Source organism: Leptodactylus fuscus, chromosome 4 (genome assembly GCF_031893055.1).
Source record: "Leptodactylus fuscus isolate aLepFus1 chromosome 4, aLepFus1.hap2, whole genome shotgun sequence".
NCBI classification, from domain to species: Eukaryota; Metazoa; Chordata; class Amphibia; order Anura; family Leptodactylidae; genus Leptodactylus; species Leptodactylus fuscus.
In genome coordinates this window covers 131868433-131891909 of record NC_134268.1, presented here as the reverse complement: position 1 = coordinate 131891909, position 23477 = coordinate 131868433, and the positions used below count along the sequence as shown (strand labels likewise).

Here is a 23477-nt window from a genome sequence, read left to right as displayed (position 1 = left end):
CAGGTTTCCGTCTCCTGCCTCTGTTTTAGGCAGGAAACGGAAACCTGAACTACGGAGACCCGAACGCTGATGTGAACGAGCCCTTACAAGTTGCATGCTTGATCATCTTTTTTAATGGTATTTTCCAGTTTTTATTTCAGAAAAAATTTACAGATACTAGTTGAAGAAAAGAGACTTGTCCAATAAAGGGACTGAATAGAGTCTACAACTATGCAAAAATAACCTAACTGGTAAAAAAAAAAAAAAAAAAAAAAAAAAAAGCCCAGAATAAGCATAAATGCAGTTTTCTACATCAACCCATTTTCTTTTCCTTCTTACCTCACAAATCCCATCAATACAGACATTATTACTGTGCTCAGAACACAGTGTTCCATCTTTCACTTTGTTTGATAAGGAAAAAAAGAAATCATAGCCTTCTGCAATACAGTAAAGTTTACAGTAATCTTGTTCTGTAATAAAAACACAAAACAGTAACATGATACATAATGGATTGTATGCAAACATATCATTAGTTCACTAGGCCATATATACTGTAGCACTCACAGCACAGATTCCAAAATCTAAACACTGTACAGATTACGCATTTTAAACATTAAAGCTAAGGCTCCTCATAGCGAACCAAAGTGAAAAAGCGCAGCAGGAAAAGCCATGGTGGAAACGCATTACTGTTTTTCTCACGGTGCTTCTCACAGAAAGCCTGAATACTTTTCTTCTGCTGACTTTTTGCTTCAAATATACCTATAAAGAAACCACTAGCAATTTCAGAGGTATAATTTGCTGCATTTTCCAAAAACGCAATGGTTTTGGAAATTCAGCATTTCCGCTGCGGGTATTTTTCTGCAACATGTCGATGGGATTTATTAAAATAGCCATCAATATCACGTTTGGAACAATTGTCAGGACTGGTAGTATATAGTCTACATAGCTAAGAGCAATCTACTTCCAGCTCTGTACACTGTATAGTACCAGGAACTCCAGCAGCTGATCTATGTACACCTTCCCCCACCCTGATACTCAAGCCTAAGTCTTCAAATTCAGGAGTGGCGTTTAGAAATCTAAAGGATGGGCATTATAGTTTCACAATCCACTCCTGGCTTGCAGGGATTTGGAAAAAAATAAATAAATCTGCACCAAAACAAAGCAACCAAAACTCAGGAGGGGAGGAGAATTATTAAGAGGCTTTCTGCATGCCAATCTTAATTCATTACCCTGCTAGTGCTGACCTTGAATTGTTAAGAGGCCTCAGGTACATTCCCAGAACCATAAGCCAGAATTTCAATATACATCACTCAGGAACTGGCACAGATTTCCTATATAACTCACTCCAGGCTTCAATCCAGCCTGCCCTGCTCTCCTCCTCCGACAATTTTGTGGAACGTTCTGAGCAGGGAGCAGAAAGAGGGAAGTGGTGCAACTTTTGAACAAAAAACGGCTGCTGGCCAAAGATGCGCCACAACTATTCCCCAAATTACACCAGTTGTCTATGGTAACTTCCCCACATATTGGGTCTCCAACTTCACATGCTAACAACTGTTCTTTGAAGCAGTTTTTAAATTCAGGTTTTAGATAGAGAGTTATGCAGGTTTTGCAATGTGGAAAAGTAAAATATCTATCCTGTCATATGCCTGACAATCAGTAGCCAGGTAGTTTCAATAAGCAAATATCATTATAGTAAATTGTTGATGGCCAATATTTATTAAACTAAATGCACCATTTTTATTTATTTATTTATTTTTTAACTTAAGTGTAACACATGGCTGTTTTGTCCATTTATTGTCTCACTTGCCATTTTTTAGAAAAGAGGGCAGAGTGGGATGGAGCTTAAAGCACGCTGACAATGAGATGCCTTGGTCTAAATAGATTTACTATGATTTGAAGCAGAATAAACTGGAATGTATTTAATGTGAAAATTACACTATGCTAGTCTAAGTCTCAATCCTCACGCACAGGACTTCCAGAGATGTGCTAGAAATACTAAAATTCAAGAGCCTCTTAATTTTAAAGAACTGATTCAGACTAAAAATGAACAATAAATAATTAGGAAATACTGCAGGATTGAAGCAGCTAGATCAAACCAAATAGATAAGTCATTCTTCTTTTTGCACAGCTATGGTTCTAATATAGCATTGGAAAGAAAGCATGAAAGCACTCCGAGGCCTGGTTTACATCTGCGTTCGGGCTTCCATTTGGGGAGTCCACTCGGGACCTATAAGCATAAAAAAAAGCAGATACCTAAGGAAACCCGCATCCCATAGACTAATGGGGTCTTTGAGGTTTCCACACAAAACATGCAGAGAGAAAAGTGCTGCTTACAGGACTTTTCTCTGCATGTTTTGTGTGGAAACAAGACCCCATCATAGGCTATGGGGTCCGCAGGTTTCCTTAGGTAACCTCTTTTTTTTATGCCTATAGGTTTCCATTCAGGGAGACCCCAACCGGACTCCCCAAACAGAAACCTGAACACAGATGTGAACAAGGCCTCACTCTGCTGAGTGTTTCTTATTAAGAGGTTTCAAACAAATACTTGTCCTTCTCTTTTTGTGTTCATCCAACACAAGTGTGAACATTAGATCCAAGTTTTGTTGCATGTTTTTACAAATCAAAAATGTAGTGTGATTGTAACATATCAATGAATACAATATAAATGTGAATTATACCTTCCACATGAGTGTAGGGCTTCCAACTGTAGAACCATCCTCGAAAAGGTTTACTATTATACTCTGCACATTGTTGGCTTCTATAGTCAATAGTATTCTTAGGGCAATTCTGGGTGTTGCATAATTTAAACGATCGAGAAGAACCTTCACAGAATTTTCCACCGTGAGAAGGTCTATACAAAAAGTAAATAAAAATAATTAATAAATAAATAAAAAACCCCAGATATATCTGTCTGGTTGGAGAAATCAGCATTTGAAATGGCTGTATATCTTAAAAGGGATTAAGCCCTTTATGGGACTATGTTTTTTGTCCCCTTTACTAATATAATTAATACTACCATTATGGCACAGCAGTCTTTTTCATGGGATCCCAGCCTACACCAATTTTAAAGTGGGGGCTTAAAATGATAAAAAGGGCCTGAAATTTCTACATTTTATCAAATACAAAATAAGTGATCCAGCTATTTGAAGTGTAAAGAAGCAACTTCTCTGAAAAAGAATATGGATCTGTGAGGATGCGAGCGCTCTGACCCTGTACCACCTCTGACTTTCTTCCTGAATCATGTGACTCTTGCTATAAAATGGTCAGGCAAACTGGAAACTGGGGAGCCACTTTTTAAGTCCCAGAATATAGGGATGCCAAGTTCCTCTATCCTCCTCACTTGTCCCAGTTCCTGGCATTGGAATGCAAATTTCTTAAGTCACTATCGTTGCTCTCTTCTCCCACCCCTGCAGGTCCTTATCAGCAACAATGGATGTACAAAGATCACCAATGGGGCCTGGGAAATCACTCAGGAATAGCTGTCACTGTCTAGCTCTGTGCAAGTGGCAATAGACCCTGCACAAGACTCTTATGGTGGGTTTAAACCTCTTCCTCACATGCCACACCATATCCTGATTTACTTAAACTAGGGACCCTTACAATATGCTTGTAGTTTTTCTCATCTCCTCAGAGGGAAACCAAGCTTCAGGTCACTGACATAACCCCCATACATATGGCAGCTGATCCAGTGAGTGGGCAGGACTTTGTAACTGGAGAACGATTAGGGTAGGATGCATTCTCCTGCTGACTTCTCAGGCATATGTCGCTCAGGGTCTCCCACTGTGGAGAAGTGGCGAACAGTGGACCAAGAAAACAGGTCAGCACAATAATGTTAAACTGTGGGCCATTCATGAAATCGTTTCGGTTGCTGACCTACACACACACAATATGGTTCTCTCTCGCTCTCTGTGGAAACCATGATTGACAAAAACAGGGTTCATAGGATGGCAACTAACATTGCTCAGATACTACTCTACAAAGTCCCCTTCTTTAGGGGAGAAAAATAAAAAAAATTCTTCAAAATGCTTGGAAGGGAGGTTCTGTCACCTCTCCCTATGACCAGAACAAACTTGTAATATATGTCTCCTGCCAAACTTTAGCAATTCAACACCTGCTTAAACCTGTCCTACAGGCTATTTCATAGACTGGTGTAACTTACACATGGAGCACCCATTTGACATCCTGATCAGAAGAAACTGCATTTACTTTCCACTCTCCAGACTGAAAAAAAACACTAACAAAATTTCTGGATCTTCCCAACCTACAACTGGTTAGACTTTCCTTTGCCATCCCTATCCCACTTTTGCTGCCACAATCTACTTGGCTGCATTGCCACCCACCACTGAACCCTACACGTCAATCCCAAAGAAAACTGCCATTACAAGGGATGACCCCAGTAACATGAACCAACTGGTGTATAGTCCATCTAGGTCAGAAGTGAAACTACTGCTATAGCTGTAGTGGCTGCTATGGGGACCATGACCTTAGGGGGCCTGGTTGGCCCTCCTCTAGCCATTAACTGGACCCCACATTGGCGTTATACTGTGTGATTGCCTGGTAATGGGGGGTTTATGCCGTATGGGGGCTGGGAAAGGGAGGGGGTTGCTATGCTGTGTGGAGGCCCAAGAAAGGGAGTGCTGTGCCATAAGGGGGCCAGGAAAGGGCACTATCTTGTGTGGAGGCAGGAGGGCTCCAGTTACAAGTTTGCGATGGGATCCAGTCTTTGCTAGTTACTTCTCAAGTGTAAGACCAATACTTCAGGCTCACTTTTTTACCACTGGGGTATCCCGCTCATTAACTTGTCCATTGTACATCCAATGACCTGGGAAATCACTCAGGAATAGCTGTCACTGTCTAGTGCATGGAGCACTGCTGAACATGCAGTGCTCCATGCTTCACTGGTGTTCCCTATGTCCTTGCTGCAGACTTAGAAGTGACACCTCAATGAGACCTTGTGTCAGACCCCCCCCCCCCCCCCGGTTTCCCAGAGATCAGATCAGCACTTAACCATGCATTTGTGATTCATTCAAATCTTAACCAGGATCATAAAATTCTCAGAGTAGCTAGATATCATGACAAAGTCCTAGTTAGCCAAAGGTAGCTATATGGAAATAAATGCAGCTGAATTCTGGCCAGATGCTTGTTAGAACAGAAAATTCTTGTGTAGCCTTGATATCTCAATGATTGGACCTAAAAACCAATGACCCCCTTCAGATTTCAGCAGAGTGTGCACAGTTTTACTGGGATGTTGGAACATCCCAACTCCAGGAAGGAGGTGGCCCTCGACCTCCAAATGGAATGCAAACCAGCTGGGCCCTCAGCTTTGACAGCCTTCCAGCCTCAAACTACACCTTTTTGGACCTTCTACATCATGCTCGAATCTCATTAATGTGATGTTTAATCAGTGAGGATCTCAAATTATTTGCAATGGTTCACAGATCTGCTCACAGTTCTGATACATATATGGATATGTACTAGCATACCAGGAAGACCAAATTTTCAGGAATGTAATTTTTTTTTATCCTTAAGTTAGTTATCACACACTAACCTACTGTATCTTCTAAACACACCTGAGCAGTAAACCCCTATTTACTTACCGATCCCTGCTCCTGGCCGCCTCCAATTCCCCTTCTGCATCCTATATCATGTCGCTGGGAAAGCAGATTCGGGTGTGAGCAGGAATTGGTAAGTGAGGCTGCAGGCCCAAGAACCCCATCAAACACTGCTATTATACTCTGTGGTCATTTCAGACCCCCCCAACCCCACAAGTATAATGATTGAAGACCCAGTTGAAGTGAAACATAAAAACTAGTGTTACCAGGGCCAATGTGGGACATAATCCCTTATCCATGGGTCACTGTGAGACATAATACCGGGTGCAGGGACCACTGTGGGGCATAATACTGTGTGCAGGGGCCGCTGTAGTACATTATACCATGTGGAGTGGCCACTATCAGACATTATACTATCTGGAGGTCACTTTGGGACATTATAGTGTGTGTAAATGGGGTGTTATAATGTGTGAGGGCCAAAAAAATTGGGGGGGGGGGGGGGGAACCAAGTCAAAAGTTTGCTGGGGGGGGCAGTCTTTGCTTGTTAAGCCCTGCATCTGACTTGTTATTTGTGAGTGTATATTAAAAAAAAAAAAAAAAGGATTAGATTGACATTTAAGATACCGGATATTATATATATATATATATGTATGTATGTATGTATGTATGTATGTATGTATGTATCAGTGCCGCACCTCCCATGAGGCGACCTGAAGCGAGCGCTTCAGGCGGCACTATGCCAGGGCCTCAGGGAGGGCGGCATTTTTTCTTACCTAAGCCAGTCCAGGACAAGCTGTCCTGGACTGGCTTAGTACGGAGCGGTGGATTGGGGAGGCCGCTGAAGCAGTGCTGCTCCAGCAGCCTCCCCTCACACTCAGGCAGAGAGCAGGCCTGCTCTCTGCCTGCGAACGGCGCTAAGCCCCACCCCCTCACACTCAGGCAGAGAGCAGGCCTGCTCTCATGCCTGTGAACGGCGCTAAGCCCCGCCCCTCCCCGGCAGGGGGGGGGGCGGCTTTCTCTCGTTCGCTTCGGGCGGCGAGAGGGGCAGGTTCACCCCTGGTATGTAAGGGGGTCTCAAGGAGGGCAGCAAAGAAGCCACTTCTCTCCAGAAAAAACATCAGGGACAGACTGATATTCTGCAAAAGGTACAGGGAGTGGACTGCTGAGGACTGGGGTAAAGTCATTTTCTCTGATGAATCCCCTTTTCGATTGTTTGGGACATCTGGAAAACAGCTTATTCGGAGAAGACGAGGTGAGCGCTACCACCAGTCTTGTCTCATGCCAACTGTAAAGCATTCTGAAACCATTCATGTGTGGGGTTGCTTCTCAGCCAAGGGAATCGGCTCTCTCACAGTCTTGCCTAAAAACACAGCCATGAATAAAGAATGGTACCAGAATGTCCTCCAAGATCAACTTCTCCCAACCGTCCAAGAGCAGTTTGGCGATCAACAATGCCTTTTCCAGCATGATGGAGCACCTTTCCATAAAGCAAAGGTGATAACTAAATGGCTCAGGGAACAAAACAGAGATTTTGGTTCCATGGCCTGGAAACTCCCCAGATCTTAATCCCATTGAGAACTTGTGGTCAATCATCACGGGACGGACAAAGAGACGGGTGGACAAACAAAAACCTACAAATTCTGACAAAATGCAAGCATTGATTGTGCAAGAATGGACTGCTATCAGTCAGGATTTGGTCCAGAAGTTGATTGAGAGCATGCCAGGGAGAATTGCAGAGGTCCTGAAGAAGAAGGGTCAACACTGCAAATATTGACTTGCCGCATTAACTCGTTCTAACTGTAAATATAAGCTTTTGTTACTCATAATATGATTGCAATTATATTTCTGTATGTGATAAAAAATATCTAACAAACACACAAAAACCAGAGGGCAGCGGATCATGTGAAAATATATTTGTGTCATTCTCAAAACTTTTGGCCATGACTGTATATATACACCGACCCGATCATTAAGCAGTTCTTCTTATGCATCTTCCAAAATATAAAATACATTAAAAAAAAAACAAAAACAAAAAACTTTGTGCTTCATACTCAGTTACTATTCTTTTGAGCAAGTCCACCATACATCACTAGGTGTTTAAAGCAAGTGGGTGATCCTCCAGTAAACATACTGTATGTGCAGAAATTGATGCACATTCTGCAAAAACAATCCCATTCACTTAAATAAAACGGATTTTTAAAAGGGCATTTGTCCCCTGATAAAAGGGGTCACCTAAATCTCATGGTGTTTCTCTCTTTTGAATCAGTGCGTCAATATGCAAATGAGTTTTAGACAAAAATGGCTCTGATTCGCACGGTTTGATTCAGGCCACCCTAAGCTATCTATCCGAAGGCTAGGTAGATATGCTGGGCTCTGGTAACGGACTCAAAGTTGGATTTTCAAGTTGCCACATTTTACAAACTGTAGGAAAATAAATCTCTATCTTATTGTTAATGATCGGTCTCAAAGTTTAAAACGTAACTTTTATTCAAGATAACAAAAAATAAAATATATAATAAGACTGGAGAAAAAAAAAAATATACTAAACCGGAGATCTGTGTTACTTCTCAGCCCTACTATATTAGTTTAGACCCAGTATAATAAGATATAAAAAGGACTTGATGGTGTCAAAATCAGTGACAAATAAGGTAGGGTTCACACTACCGTTTGATTCCGTTCAGAAAGTGTGTTTTTTAAAAAAACAAAACAAAACAAAAAAGGACACCTATCATAACAGACACAAATTGACAGTAAGGGTGGATTCACATCTGCGCCCGGTCCCCGCTTTGTGGGTTTCCGTCTTCTGCCCGAGAAACTGGACAGGAGAATGAAATCTGGCAGTCAGTGAGCGTCTTCTGGTCTCCGTACCGAAACCATTTTTTATTTTTTTATTTTATTTTTTGTTAACTGGATACAAAGTCCTGCATGTCCGCTTGTGTCCAGTTTAACAAAAAAAAAACCAAAACTGTTTCACTGTGGAGAGGCAGAAGAGGATCACGGGTGGACACTTTGATAGCCATTCATTTGAATGGGTTTGCAGTTACTATCCATTTGAAGTCTATGGGCAATGGACTTCTATGTTAAAAATAAATAAATAACAGACGCTTGCTGTTTGTTTTTTTCAAACGGACAGAAAAGTCCTGCATATAGGATTTTTTTTGTCTGCTTGAAAAAAACAGACGTGTGTTATTGGACAATAACGGACACAACATAAAATCGCATTGAAATGAATGGAAATTTCAGACGGACCAGCTAGTGTCCTTTGTTAAAATCTTGTGGACAGCAGCCACGGACACTGCTGACTGAATTCAATGGTAGTGTGAACGCCCCCTAAGAGGGAATAACAACAGATAAGAGGGATAAGTGACAAACAAAAATCCCTCTGAAATGTGCATCAAGCCTTGCTCCTATAGTCTTGTCAAAAACAGTGATAAATGAGAGGATTTAATGGTACCCAAGATAGTTGAAACATGGGCTAAATGGCTAAAAGGATACCACACAATGAAATAGATTAGTAGAATGGAAGAACAAAACTCTGAGGATAAGTTCTCATTTAGTCTGTTGTTCTGATCCTTCATAAGATAAACGGAAAAAGTACTAACCAGATGGAGGCAGATGGTGCACATGCTGTCTGTATCCACCACCATTGGTTTTGATGTTAAAAACAAGATGGAAGCTTTCTTCCGTGTTGTCAATTTTTTTAAACAGATGAGCATGTTTTGCATGCAGAAAAAAACAAAACAAAATCAAAAGTCACAATTGGCTATTAAAAAAAATAAAAATAAGAATAAATAAATACCGTGGGTTATTACACTGGCGTTCTTTAAATGAGACACCTCCACCACATGTTCTGGAGCATGGTGACCAACCTGACCAGCCAGACCACTGACCATTTGTAGGCTTGGGTCCTTCATCGCCATGTTTCACACACTGACCTCTTCGGCACCACTACAAAACACAGACATACGGAATATTATCACTTCTTCAGTAGAACTGCTGATTAATCATAAAGCTATGTGACAACAACATTACTGATTCACAGTAAATGTGCGTCCGTATGGTTTTGGACCACATCGATACCGCACCATGCTCACTGTATGTGAACTCACACTAACGCTTTAATTTTTTTTTCACTGTTCATATTTTAACACTGCAGATACATGTTAAAATTACATCCAATTAAAATTTATTTTGTTTCCTTATCCACTTATTAGGCTGCTCTCCTTCTTCCCGCAGCACTTTGTACAGAAAGCTCACAGAGATTTTCTATGCGGACGTTCTGCTTCAATTCTATCTATAGGGAGACAGGCGTTTCCATAGGCATAATTGACATGATGTGTATTCAAAACCGCAACCATTTTGGAAACTGTAATGTACCCACTGCACGTATTATACCACAAAGTGGGGATGGTATTTGATTTTCGCCACATGGGATTTTTTAATTCCCTGAAATTTTTTTAAAAAAATTTCTAATTTTTTTTACTGTATTTAATCGAACTCCAAAGGGTCTGGTCATTAATGCAATGCATTACAATGCTAATGCTTAGCAATGTATTGCAAATTACTGATACTTGTATTACAGGCTGCATAGAGATAGTGACCGATTCAAAATTTGCCCGCGTTCACTACTTTTTACTGTTTTTTTGTTTGTTTGTTTTTTTAAACAAAAAACAACCCACCCCCCAAAAAAAAAATGAAACAAAACATGGGAGAAAGAAAAATTCCTGTATGCACAACTTTTTCTATTAGATAAGTAAACAAACGATGAAAAAAAAATCTGTTATGTTTTTAAGTTGGAGTGAATGGGAATTGACACAAATGGAGAGGGCTATATTGGCATTAGCCAATCTATTTAAGATCAAAGTACTGTATTAAAGTCACTAAAGTGGGGAAGTTTTAAAAGTGTCTCTAGTTAGATGTTGTGGCAACATAAAGCTCAAATCACTGTCACTCTTAGCGGTCATCAAGATCTCCCCTAACTCCAGGAGCTATCTATTCGTGGGGATCTCATAACAGCTAAACTCGTCCAATATGGCTCTTCACATATTTTTTTTTTTTAAAAAATATCCGGTCTGGTCCATTAACACCAAGTTTTCCTCTTGTCCAATGGCGTAACTAGGAATGGCGGGGCCCCGTGGCAAACTTTTGACATGTGCGCCCCCACCCCCAATGGCCTAATAAGAAAAACGCCGCGGTGGCTGCTGTTGTCGGGCCCCTAATGTCCTAGGCCCTGTGGCAGCTGCTACCCCGGTAGTTACGCCACTGCTCTTGTCTGAGGGTATCACTATAATGAAGTCATCCAGTGCCAGTTCCTTTAAAGTGTCTCTCTCAATCAGGGTGAAGTTAGAATGAATAAACATCGGATATCAATTTGTGACAATTGTTCTTTTACCACTCTCAGAAATGTGTCGATAACTATATAATTGGGTAACAGTGAATATCTTTTTGATGGTGCATGTAATTTTGTGAATAGTCCTTCCCCCAACTCACATTGACCCTCTTCCCAAAGGTCCCCCAAAAGATGCAAGGCTGGCAAATGCTCGTTACAGACAATCCACATTTTCTTCTATCAATAACCTTAAAAAAATTCCTCTATTTGAGTTTTCTACCACACACGTTCAAATCCTTGACTCAAAAAGAGAGGTCAAAGGAAGGATAATGCCTTTACAAATCAACATTTTCATGTTTTGAACAGGAAATATTACCAGCACTAGAGATGCTACATTAGGATAGACAGAACTGAAAGTTTGATCAAATATTCTTTAGTGTCCAAGGAAGCCTAACTATTCATTTGGCTATTTGTGTCTGTGTTCACCAGATGTGAAATTATTTTTTTTTCTGAAATGTTTAATTACATCTGATATAATTATGAGTTCAGTGGTGGTTAAAGATATTCTGTGGAAAAATCTCAAGATTGTTTTGTTAAGCACTCACAATTTCCTGAAGCACTTTCTGAAGTCACTAAAACAGCGTCAGATAGTTACAGTATTTCATGTGCTAAAGACATTACACAACTGCATGGTTCGCTAACAAAAGGAGCAGGGGTGATCATGTTATACTACTTAAACCAGACAGACCACAAAAAAACAAACAAACAAACAAAAAAAAACACCTCTTAACATCTTAAAGTGGCACTGACTGTAATAAGAAAAATGTAGAAAACATCTTAAAAAAAAAAAATAAATAAGAGTCATAGTATTTACAAATATGCCATGTAAATGACGGCAGTCAATTTTATGTTTGCTTACAGTACCTAATTTTTAATACCATTATTTTAACATTCAAGTAACAAACCATAACCTGAGGTAAGCTTATTTTGCCCATGACTGTACATAAGGAAAAAAGTTACAGTAATGCAATGTTGTACTATATAGTCTACATTTAGAAAAACACTTATTAGTCATAGAAACCGTAGACTATAAAGTATATTAACACATTAGCATATGGTTAACACATCTCCTTTCAAGCACCTGAAGGAAATATTAACAGCACCAAAGTTGCAACATTAGGATGAACAGAAATGAATGTGTCCTTGAATGTTCCTTAATTTCAAAGGAAGCCTAACAATTAATTTGGCTATTTGGGTTGGAGTTCACCAGATGGGAAATTCTGTTTGCTGAAATGTTTAATTATATCTGATATAATTATGAGTTCAGTGGTTGTTGGAGATATTCTGTGGAAAAATCTCAAAATTGTTTTGCTAAGCACTCACAATTTCCTGTCCTTGTTTTATCCTTGATTTTACGTTATCCCTGGAGCCCTTTCTGAAGTCACTAAAACAGTGTCAGATTTTAGTTACAGTAAGTCATGTGCTAAAGATATTACACAATTGCATTGTTAGCTGACAAAGAGCAGAGAGGTGATCATGTTATGCCACTTAAACCAGAGAGCCACCTCTTAAAATGACATTTTAAAGTGCACTAAACAGAAGATGAAAATTTCTAAAGTATAAAACATCTAAAAAAAAAAAATAAATAAAAGTTGCTAATATTTATAAAACATTGAATAAGTGCCTGGAGTGTAGAAAATGGAAACCTCTGGTGAGAGCAAGATTACACGTAAACAGCTATTCAATAAATTCAATTTTTTCAGTTGTTGCAAACCGTTAAAATATACAAGTCATTCCTCCATTATGTGCATCTAAAAAAAAAAAAAAAAAAAAAGGCTACTGTATAAGGCTACTATATTCTTACCATATCATGCCCACATGTTGTGCCTTCTGCTGCTGGCATAAATTTGGTCTCACATTTTCTTCCAATTCTGTGACACCAAAGTGCCTTACATATATCCTGTACAGAAAGAGAAAAGAAATAAATACAGGCTAACATAAGACTAATAAATACTGTATATCCCCAGGCGCAAGCAATTTTATGTGCTATAATAAAATGTTCTACTTTGAGCTTATTGGAACCAACATATAAAGTTTCAGTTTACATTATGACTGTTGGCATGCAAATATTGCTTTGTGCAATGCAGAATATTCAGTAAATGTCATAATTAACTGACCAAAGTTATTGTTGCACAATGACATTAACTTACAGTTAAGTGTAATACATATCCAGTTAAATGTATGGAAGTGGGTTTTAAAATGTGCACTATTGGTTCCTACAAATTCAGCTAGATAATTGTCAGATGGAGTGTCCAGATGAAGAGTTTTCTCTTCTCCTTATAAACCTTTAGTATTCTTATTCGTAATATATAACCCATATAAGGTTAGGTCCAGAAATATTTGGACAGTGACAAGATTTAGCAATTTAGCAGTTTACAAAAACATATTCAAGACAGTTATATTGATTATATATGTGGTTAAAGTGTAGACTCCGCTTTAATCTGAGGGTATTCACATCCCAATTGGAGAAAGGCTTTAGGTATTACAGTTCTGAAGTATGTAGTTGCTTCCTTTCAATAAGTGAAAATACTTATATTTAATAGGTCAATTAAAAATAGGCAACAACCACAGAGACTACCAGAGCTCCTTATGAAGCCTGTTGAGCAAAGCTTGACAAAGGTAGTCCCTGCTACCTCTTGTGTCACCCCCTCTACCTCATAGACTGTAAGCTCTTGCGAGCAGGGCCCTCAGTCCTATTGTGTGAAATGACTCTCTTTTTAATGCATCTTTCTGCCTGTATATGAACCCTACAAATTGTACAGCGCTGCGGAATATGTTGGAGCTATATACTGTACATAAAAATGTATTATCATTATTATATATCTCAGTTTAAATTTCCCCTCAAGAGCACTAAAACTGTGCTACAAAGTGCTGGGGGGGGTAATATTATAGGGCAAGAATAGGGAAAGTTAGTGGGTCCGCTCTTGTAAGGTCAGGAGTCATATTTTCGCGTGCCAGGGTGTGAATAGGGTAATGTAAGTAAAGTTGTGAGTGCTAAATAGATTCCCCTGTACACATCTATGTACCTCAAAGAAAATGTAATACGGCAACAGCAGGGAGAATGCCACAGCATTACAAGTGCAAAAAAAAAAATAAAAAAATAAAAAAATAAAAAAATAAAAAAATAAAAAATCACTGCACTGCTTCCCCAGTTATTCCTACACAGCTGCAGTCATCTGAGGGTCTAATCTATAGATTCCCTATAGTCTCCTCAATTTGGATGTTAAGTACTTAAAGGCTGAGAATAGACAATGTCCTTGTTAAAAAAATAAAAATGAGGATGCTGATGCAGAGTATGTACGAACAACCCCAGTGAAGCTGGTAATGGCACCTGCTCTATCCCTAATCGAACTATCTGATATCCCAATGTTTTATGCATAATTATATGCATTATCGGGGGCTTTAAAAGTAGAGAGACAGGACAGGGAGCCTAGACACGTTCCACCATTGTTCCCAGTGTGGACAGTGTGGACAAACTTCAAGTACCTGAAATTTAATAGAGAATGTATCGCAGTCGTGATGCTCAAAGACATGGAGTGCTCTCCAACATTTCTGTTTGTCATGTTCGATAATCCATCTACACAATTCCTGGATGGGCTTTCCAATAAAGTGTATACCACATATACAGGTTAAAAAGGTACACCACCCTCACCAGGTACACCAGTTAGAGAAAAGGGATGTCAATATGTATTACACCCCAAAGATGTTTAAGTAAGTTTTGCCAGTGTCAATTTATTGGCACGGCCAGCAGGACCCACATTTCTACATGCTTGTAAGATGGATACTCTCCGGTCAATTAGTTTGTCTGCTAATGGGTATGATGTAACCAGCCATCAGGCAGTTGCTCAGATAAGATTCCCTTCTGAATGTAATGTCTAATGTTTCCCACTAGATCTCCTCGGTCAGAGTCTGTCTTTAAGATCCCTCAGTATCTTTGGAGAATCTCATGGATTTAATGATATGCTGAAGTACAAGTTCTGATGACTCACATGGATTCAGAGTTCTCCTTAGCTTTTGGTACTAGGAGTGATTGACATTCTGCAACTATTGAAGGATTAAAGGCCTCTCTTAGAACATGGTCCAGGTATCTTCTCTCCCTAAATCTGGACCGTAGATTGTTAGCTGCTAATCTGAAGTCTGGCCTAATTTATAAACTTTATAACCCCGGACCTAGACAAGACAACTGCAAAAAAATCTAAAGCAAAATCTTAAAACTTTGCTGAGTATTCAGTATTATGCATAGGGTTTTCTTGCCTTTTTAAAGTCCAGCAGGCATAGCTTGGCCTTTCCTCCAAACTGCCACTTGCACTGCGTGTTAGCATCATACAGTTCTCCTGGAAGCTTTTCAGGATATTTATACTCCTTCCGAGGCTTAGGATCATCAGCAAGGCAAATGGCTTGAGAAGAACTGCAAAGAAAACAAAACTGTCAATATTTTAACCCCTTCAAGACTGGGCCCAAAAAGACCAGGCCTAATTTTTCAAAACTGACATGTCACTTTACATGGCAATAACTTTGAGACTAACTTACACAAGTGATTTTGAGATTGTTTTTTCATGACATATTATACTTCATGTTAGTGGTAAACACTAATCAATATTTTTGTGTTTATTAAAAATATAGGAAATTTGGGGAAAATATATTTAAAAAAAAAAAAAAAAATTGCAATTTTCAAAATGTGAAATGCTCTGGCTTTCAAACATAGTCCTAGTAACCAAATACACTGATAAATATGTACATTATCTGTTTTATATTGGCATCATATTTTAATCGTTCTTTATTTATTTTGGACGTTACAAGCATAAACAGCTATATATTGGAAAAACCCCATAAATCACCGCATTTTCAAAACCGAACCCCTCAAATAATTCAAAATAGCATTTGGCAGTGCTTGGAATGAAAGGAGCACTATTTGGGTTTTGGAGGTCTGATAAAATTGCTGGAATAGTTTTCATGTGCCATGTCGCATTTGCAGAGCTCCTAAATTACCAGTACAAATCGAAACTCCCAAAAGTGACACCGTTTTGGAAACTACACTCCTCATAGAACATATCAAGAGGGATAGTGAGCATTTTGACCACACAGCTGTTTCACAGATTTTTATTAACATTAGGACATGAAAATGAAAAATTACTTTTCCAATAAAACGCCAATTTAGCCCCAAATTTTTCATTTTCACAAGAGTATAAAAGGATAAAAACTTCTCTAAAGTTTGTTACACAATTTCTCCTGAACACAGAAATGCCCATATCTGTTTGTAAACTGCTGTATGAGTACATGGCATGGCTCAGAATGGAAAGAGCGCTATTTGGCTTTTGGAGGGAGGATTTTGCTGGAATAGTTTTCAGGCACCATGTCTCATTTGCAGAACCCTTAGAGTACCAAAACAATGGAAAACCCCCAAAAAGTGACCCCATTTTGGAAACTACACCCCTTATAGAATTTCGCAAGGGGTATGTTGAGTGTTTTGACCCTACAGCTGTTTCATAGATTCCATTAGCATAGGAACGTAAAAATGAAAAATGACTTTTTTTCCCAATAAATAGTCCATTTAGTGCCATGTTTTTAATTTTTTATAAAGGGGTTGAAGAAAAAAAAAACAAAAACAAAACCCAAACCTACAGTTATACAATTTCTCTTGAACACAGAAATGTCCCATATGTGGTTGTGAACTTCTGTATGGGAACATGCTAGGGCTAAGAATAGAAAAAGTGCTATTTGACTTTTGGCGGGCAGATTTTGCTGGAATAGTTTTCTGGTGCCATGTTGCATTTGCAACAAGTACCAGAACATTGGAAACCCCTCAAAAGTGACCCCAGTTTAGAAACTACACCCTCAAGGAATTTCTCAAGGGGTATTATCATTTTGAGCCTAAAGAGTGCTTCTCAAAAATTAATATACAAAGAAAACGACTTTTTTTTTGAAGAAATTTGCCATTTCAGTGCCCAATTCATTGTACTCACTGTGTCAGAGAAATGTATTCCTAAAGCTATACCACCTGGGCTATACCAGGTACAAAAAAGTTATATATGTGGGTGTACACTGCTGCTTGGGTACAAAGTAGGGCTCAGAAAGGAAGGAGCAATGAGCTTTTTAGCTTTCGGAGTATAATGAAGACGGTTGGAAAGGGGCAACACGGTGGCTCAGTGGTTAGCACTACAGCCTTGCAGTGCTGGAGTCCTGGAGTTCGAATCCCGCCAGGAACAACATCTGCAAGTAGTTTGTATGTTCTCCCCGTGTTTGCATGGATTTCCTCCCATTCTATAAAGACATACTGATAAGAAGAAAAAAAAAAAAGAAAAAAAAATTCATTGTGATCCCTTAATAGGGCTCACAATCTACATTTAAAAAAAAATAAAAAATAAAATATATGAAGACAGTTGGGGTCGTGATAGGATATAATACTGAGTGCAGGGGCCACTATGGGACTTTAAAAACATACTGCGGACCCTACACACATTAGTATATAATAATATCAGTTGGGCCCCTGGATATAGACCCTGGTAGGTTGTAAGTAGAATAGTTCTTGTTCACCAAGTGGACAATAACCTTTTAACTTCCTCGGCGAAAGCAGATGGTTATCATCCACTTAGAGACTGACCCAATTCACATATAACCTTCCAAGTTCTGCCACTTTTGAATGCGAGAGCAGATTAACAAAAAAACAATCAAAAACAAAAAATGCCAAACTGATCAGAATCACAGAAGTACTCAAATGAGATAAGTCATGTAACATTTTGACCTTGACAGATCCTCTTTAAACATACACATTGAGACTGAAAGTATATCACAGGCTATACCATTATAGTAATAAAATCATACTGATGTCTTGCAGGTACTTCACTCTTAATACCCTCACTAACACTATTATCAGAGGATTTCAGCACTCATTGTTCCCCGTTATTAGCCAGTATCACAGGAGAGCACTCATTTTACCCATACTAGCCAATAGAAGCTTGCAGCTTCTTCATTCTTGATAACCTCACTAATGGCATTAGCAGAGGATTTTAGTACTCACTATAGTCTTCTGTTAGCACCCATTACCAGAGGACAGAGCTCACATATACACTTGACCATTGTTGACCATCTCAGTTATTAGTCATTCTCAAAGGATTGTACCCAGAGGAAATAGGTAGAGTTGCTTTAGGTCATCACACCACGGAATTTGTAGCCATAATATTGCCATGACATGGCCTGTATGATACCAGTATATAATCTGCCTACCTTAGCACAGTGTTCAAAATGAGCTAGTTTTTAAATTTTACCTTCTTATCTGCAAGGTTGTATACTTTGCTACATTAATACTTAATGGAAAAGTATAGTAGAGCAATATATCAGCTTAGTACTTTCATTTTCAAAAGGAGTCTTGGCAGATGACTGCTGACACCAGGTAGGCAGTTGCTCGTAGCAACCTCATTTTACATTTCCACTATTTTAGATACATTATTCTTCATTATATACTCTGGTTTTGCAGTACATATTAAACATTTTCAGTTATAACTCAGAGGTGGGAACTGCCAGGTGATCTTCCCGACTTCAGTGGAATGCTTTACACTCATACTTAGTATCCAGCGTTGTTTGGGTACATTCTTCAACATAACACAACTAGCCTCTGCCCACGACTTCGTCTGCATGTTGTTGGCGTCGATGATCCACCTATATTCAGCAAATTGCTGCAGTCGATGGTTCACTTGCACCGGCGTTTTGGCAGCTGTCAAGCTGAGCTGCTGCGGAACTTGTTCCTCGCACTGTGCCCGTGATTGTTTCGGCATCTCATCAGCCCGCTGGGACACCATATAATGAGTGTGTTGTTGGCGTCAATAATCCACATGCTCCGGCGTTTCAGCAGCTCTCAAGCTGGCCTAATGCTGAATTTGTTCCTCACACCATGTCTGTGATTGTTCTGGCATCTGAGCAGCTCACTGGGACACCATATAATGACTGTTGTTGACATCAATTATCCCCCTCAGCTCCGCTTGAGGAGAACTCTGTTGACTTCTGGCTACCTTCATTGCTCTCGTTGTTTTAGAATTTAGTGACAAATTAGATTTTCTTTTTACCGGCATGTTTAAAATTGGCAAACTGCCATTTTGGATTAACCCTTTCACTGCCAAAGGTCTCTGGAAATTTTGCACCTCCAGTAGCCGGAGCAATTTTCAGTTTTGAGGTGAATAAATCAAAGCTAAATTGCAACATTAAAAAAGCATCCAACTCCCCCATACCTATATATTTTCTTAAAGTAGACACCTGCAGCATTGTCTCAATGCCACTTGGTACTGTATACAGACAGGAACCTTCATGCAATTTTGATTTAAAGTGAATGTTTTATGAAAAAATGCAAATAAATGTATATTATTTGCTAAAAGTGCAAACCAAACAAACTATAAGCACAAAACCTCCTAAAAATTCAACATGTGCAGAGCTCATTCATATCACTATGGCCTACACCTGCATGCACGTGTGTTCAGAAAATCGCTAGAACTAGAAGGAACAAATATCTGCTTTGAAGCTAGAAATGTTAAAAACTTATCACCCCAAAAAATGTAGGGATTACACATTGTGAAAAGCAAGTGAACCCCTAAAACCTATATATTTTTTGAAATTAGACCACCTGAAGATTACATATGTCTCAATGGGTCATCAATAGTCACATCCACCTTCATGCAACTTTGTGACCAACACAAAACATTTTTTGAAAAAACTAACACATATTTGCACCTAAAACTCATGTTCAATCTCACATTCATATACAAAATACATTTAAAATAATAGCTTATGGTGTATACAATATGTATATATACATACTATATGTCCCGCAAACAACTACAACAAGAGCTCTGACTCCCAAAAACACTGATACAGAAGACAAGCAGGATTCTGTTGTTATTTGCTGTTATGTTAAAAATCTATACTGCACCTACCAAACTGACACCAAAACCTAACTTTTTTCAGATTACACAGCATACTGTATATAAAACCACAACTTAATGTTTCATATATACAACCACCATCATGCAACGTTGCGGCAAACAGAGATTGCTAGCAAAAATTGCACAAAAATTCAAATATGCCACTAAAGTGCGACTCAAACAATCCCTTTCTGCAAACAAAATGTACTTTCTAAAAAACTGCAAGATGTGAGGAGTTCATACATACCATACATGTATATATTTACAAGGGGGGGGGGTGTTAAAGAAACACCAACATCGCAGAAATGAGCCAACCCATTTTGTGCATGCAAATTAAATAGGACTTTACATAAAAATATTATTTTCCACCCCCTATAAAAATTTTAGCAATCTATACATTCATCTCTAGTGATAATCGTTATTACTATTATTTTATGGTGTAATGGATATCACTATAGACATATTTTACTCTAGAAAGCTCAGGTATGGACAGGGATTGGGTGAAATGTAAACTTTATTCATGATTTTGTGTATATGTTGTGTAAGTGTTTGGTGCTGCGACCTGGACAATGGTAAATGTCTGGGTGACAGCGCCAATGAACTTCCTGGTTATGTTCAGGGGGTATAACAAAAGAATACCTCACTAGTAAATCTCAGGGGGGAAATCACATTATACCTATATGTGACAGTCAGACAGCAAAAGTATATTATGCTCTCTGATTGAAAGGAGGGGGGGAAATAGGGACTGAATCCCTTCTACCCCCCCCCCCCCCCTCCTGGGGTCACATACAGGTTGTGCACAAAGACAGAGAAAATGCTTCTGTGCAAGCTGCTTCTCCTCCCCCCTTCTTGTTTCACTAATACTTCCCGAGACAGGAGGGGGGATGACACAATTTAAAGTCCTGTATCTCAGGGCTCGTTTGGCCTATGAAGACAATTTTAGATTCATTTTAAAGATGAGACTCATCTTTAAAATGATACCAGATCTTCATAATAGCCCTTACAGAGTTTTAGCTATTGCTGTTAAAATGGCTGTCAGGAATTGAGATCTTCAATGAGATCTCAATCCCCAATAGCATTTTCAACAGTGAATTGTCTGGCACAGTAAGGGTTAACATGAAGACCTTGGTATCATTTTAAAGGTGAGATCATCTTTAAAATGAATCTAAAATCATCTTCATAGCACAAACGAGACCAGAGATATGGGCATTAGAAGTAAGGACATAGCAGCTACATCCTTGGCTAGACAAGTGACGCCCTGGGAAGACGTAGAGCTACATCCTTGGCAGTGAAAGGGTTAAAGACGTTTTCCCATGCAGTGTGTCTGCACACTGCCTGGAGCAGAACAGAATATGCAAATGTATGTACACAATGGACTCAGGGTTAGCTATGTGTTTACATAGACAGATAACAGACCTGACTTGATCAGCCTGCTGCCAAGAGCAGTTTAATATAGTATGTGAATATAAATTCATAACAGTCGTGAAGCCATTTAATTTACAGGGATAAAAAGTAGCCTGTGTGTTAATTGACATTACAAATTATCTATGTGCCAAATTTCATTCAAATCCATTCAAACTTTCATATTGATAATATTAGTAGAATGTTTTTCCTAGCTGTCAATCACTGTTAGGACCACGCACTGTGCTCAAGTACTCATTCAAAGCATAGAAAACAGAAATCGTTATTCAAAATCTTTTCCAATAAAACATAATCTGATCAAATCGACCTGATCATAATCTGATCAAATGGACCTGGTCTGCTCCACATTCTGTGCTGTACAATTTGCAGAAACTGTGGATATATAGATATATATTGCAATTTTATAATACAGTATGTGTTCACCTCACAAATCATTAAATACTACAGCCCAAACTATGTTTGCTAACTAAACTTTTTCTTGCAAAAATAGTTTTCACACCTTACCTTTTTCTTAGTCCAAACTAAGTAAAAGCATATTGTCAAACTATACATACCGTAATTTGATCATTAGAATTAACATTAACATGATAGATAGATAGATAGATAGATAGATAAGCTGTATTGGTCCGTGACTATTGTCAGTGACTGAATCTTATAACATTAGTGGTGTGGGATTTTCTAAAATATATATATTATATATATATATATATATATATATATATATATATATATATATATATATATATATATATATATATATATATATATATATATATATATATATATATATATATACGCATCCAGAAACGAAAACCAAGAAAGACTTGTAAATGACAAAGCAGACACAGCTGGGTAACCACCATTAGCTATGGAAGGTTTCTAATATGTCAGTTCACTGGGAACTTCTCTCTGTGTAAAGTGAAAAGAAACTTGTACAAGCATATTTGGTCATCTCTATAGTTACAGAGAAAAGAACTATTGGGATGCTTTTTGTCAAGAGCATTTTTGGCATACTATACAGGGGATAGCAAATATAGGAATACAATACAACTTTTAAACACACTGGATTAAGTTGATTAATAATTCTGCTACAATGCTTTGTTCATGCAATGTCATTAATGATGAATAGAATGTAAACAAGTATGTGCCTGGGGCCTATTGTTTCCCAGTTTACATACAGCACAACGTTTGCTCTTTCCTATTCTTGAACGTTAACACTGATACAGTGATACAGTATGTGTGCAAAGACTGAAATTATGTTAATTTTACTGCTTTAAAGGGATCCTATCATTTAGATGTTTTTTTTTTTCTCCCCAACATGTAGGAATAGCCTTAAGTAGAGATGAACGAACAGTGAAATATTCGAGATTTGATATTCGTTTCGAATGGCCCCTCAATATTCGACTGTTCGAATGCATAATCAATTCAAATCAAATTCAAATCAAATCATTATAGCCTATGGGGAAAAATGCTTTGTTTCAGAGGAAGCCACACCAACTCAGGAGAGTCACCAAGTCCACTATGACACCCCAGGAAATTATGCCAACACCCTGGAATGCAACTGGGACAGCAGGGGAAGCATGTCTGGGGGCATCTAACATGCCAAAGTACCTGTATTATTTTACTATCTCGTCAGGATCCCTGTCAGCTTGCGATATGTGGGAGCTGACTTTTTCCCATAGGAATGCATTGACCAGCGTTGATTGGCTGAATGCCATACAGAGTACAGCATTCGGCCAATCAATGCTGGTTCTGCCGGAGGAGGCGGAGTCTAAGATCGGTCCACAGCAGTCTCTATTGTGGTCTGATCTCAGATGTAGCAATGTTGAGCGCACAGCTTTGCTACACATGAGATGTAGCAGAGCTGGCCGTGTGCTGAGCTCTGCTACACCTGAGATGTAGCAAAGCTGAGTGTGCACTGAGCTCTGCTACACCAGAGATGTACCAGAGCTGAGTGTGTGCTGAGCTCTGCTACACCAGAGATAAAGCAGAGCTGGCCATGCTCTGAGCTCTGCTACACCAGAGATGTAGCAGAGCTGGCCGGACACGCACTTAGCATCTGAGTGGTTACTTTCCCTATCATGTTCGGTAACAGGGTAGCCCCACCATTGTAGGGCAATCGCAGGAGTCATCTCATTACCACGGCAGCATTAAACCAGGAGCAACTAGAGGGAGACATTAAACTGGGGTAGCAGGAGAGGGACAAACTGTGGGGGCAATTGAAGA

The 23477-nt window shown here is 39.0% G+C and overlaps 1 protein-coding gene across 1 annotated transcript in view; it reads right to left on the bottom strand.

Moving 5' to 3' along the window:
- ADAMTS16 (ADAM metallopeptidase with thrombospondin type 1 motif 16) overlaps positions 1–23477 on the bottom strand; it is a 140306-nt gene that overhangs the window by 42980 nt on the left and 73849 nt on the right. Inside the window, exons 9-13 of the mRNA XM_075271171.1 lie at positions 15175–15328; positions 12725–12820; positions 9331–9479; positions 2658–2830; positions 319–449 (exon numbers count right to left, since the gene is read on the bottom strand). Of these exons, the coding sequence (XP_075127272.1) occupies positions 319–449; positions 2658–2830; positions 9331–9479; positions 12725–12820; positions 15175–15328 (703 nt within the window). The remainder of the gene's footprint in view (positions 1–318; positions 450–2657; positions 2831–9330; positions 9480–12724; positions 12821–15174; positions 15329–23477) is intronic.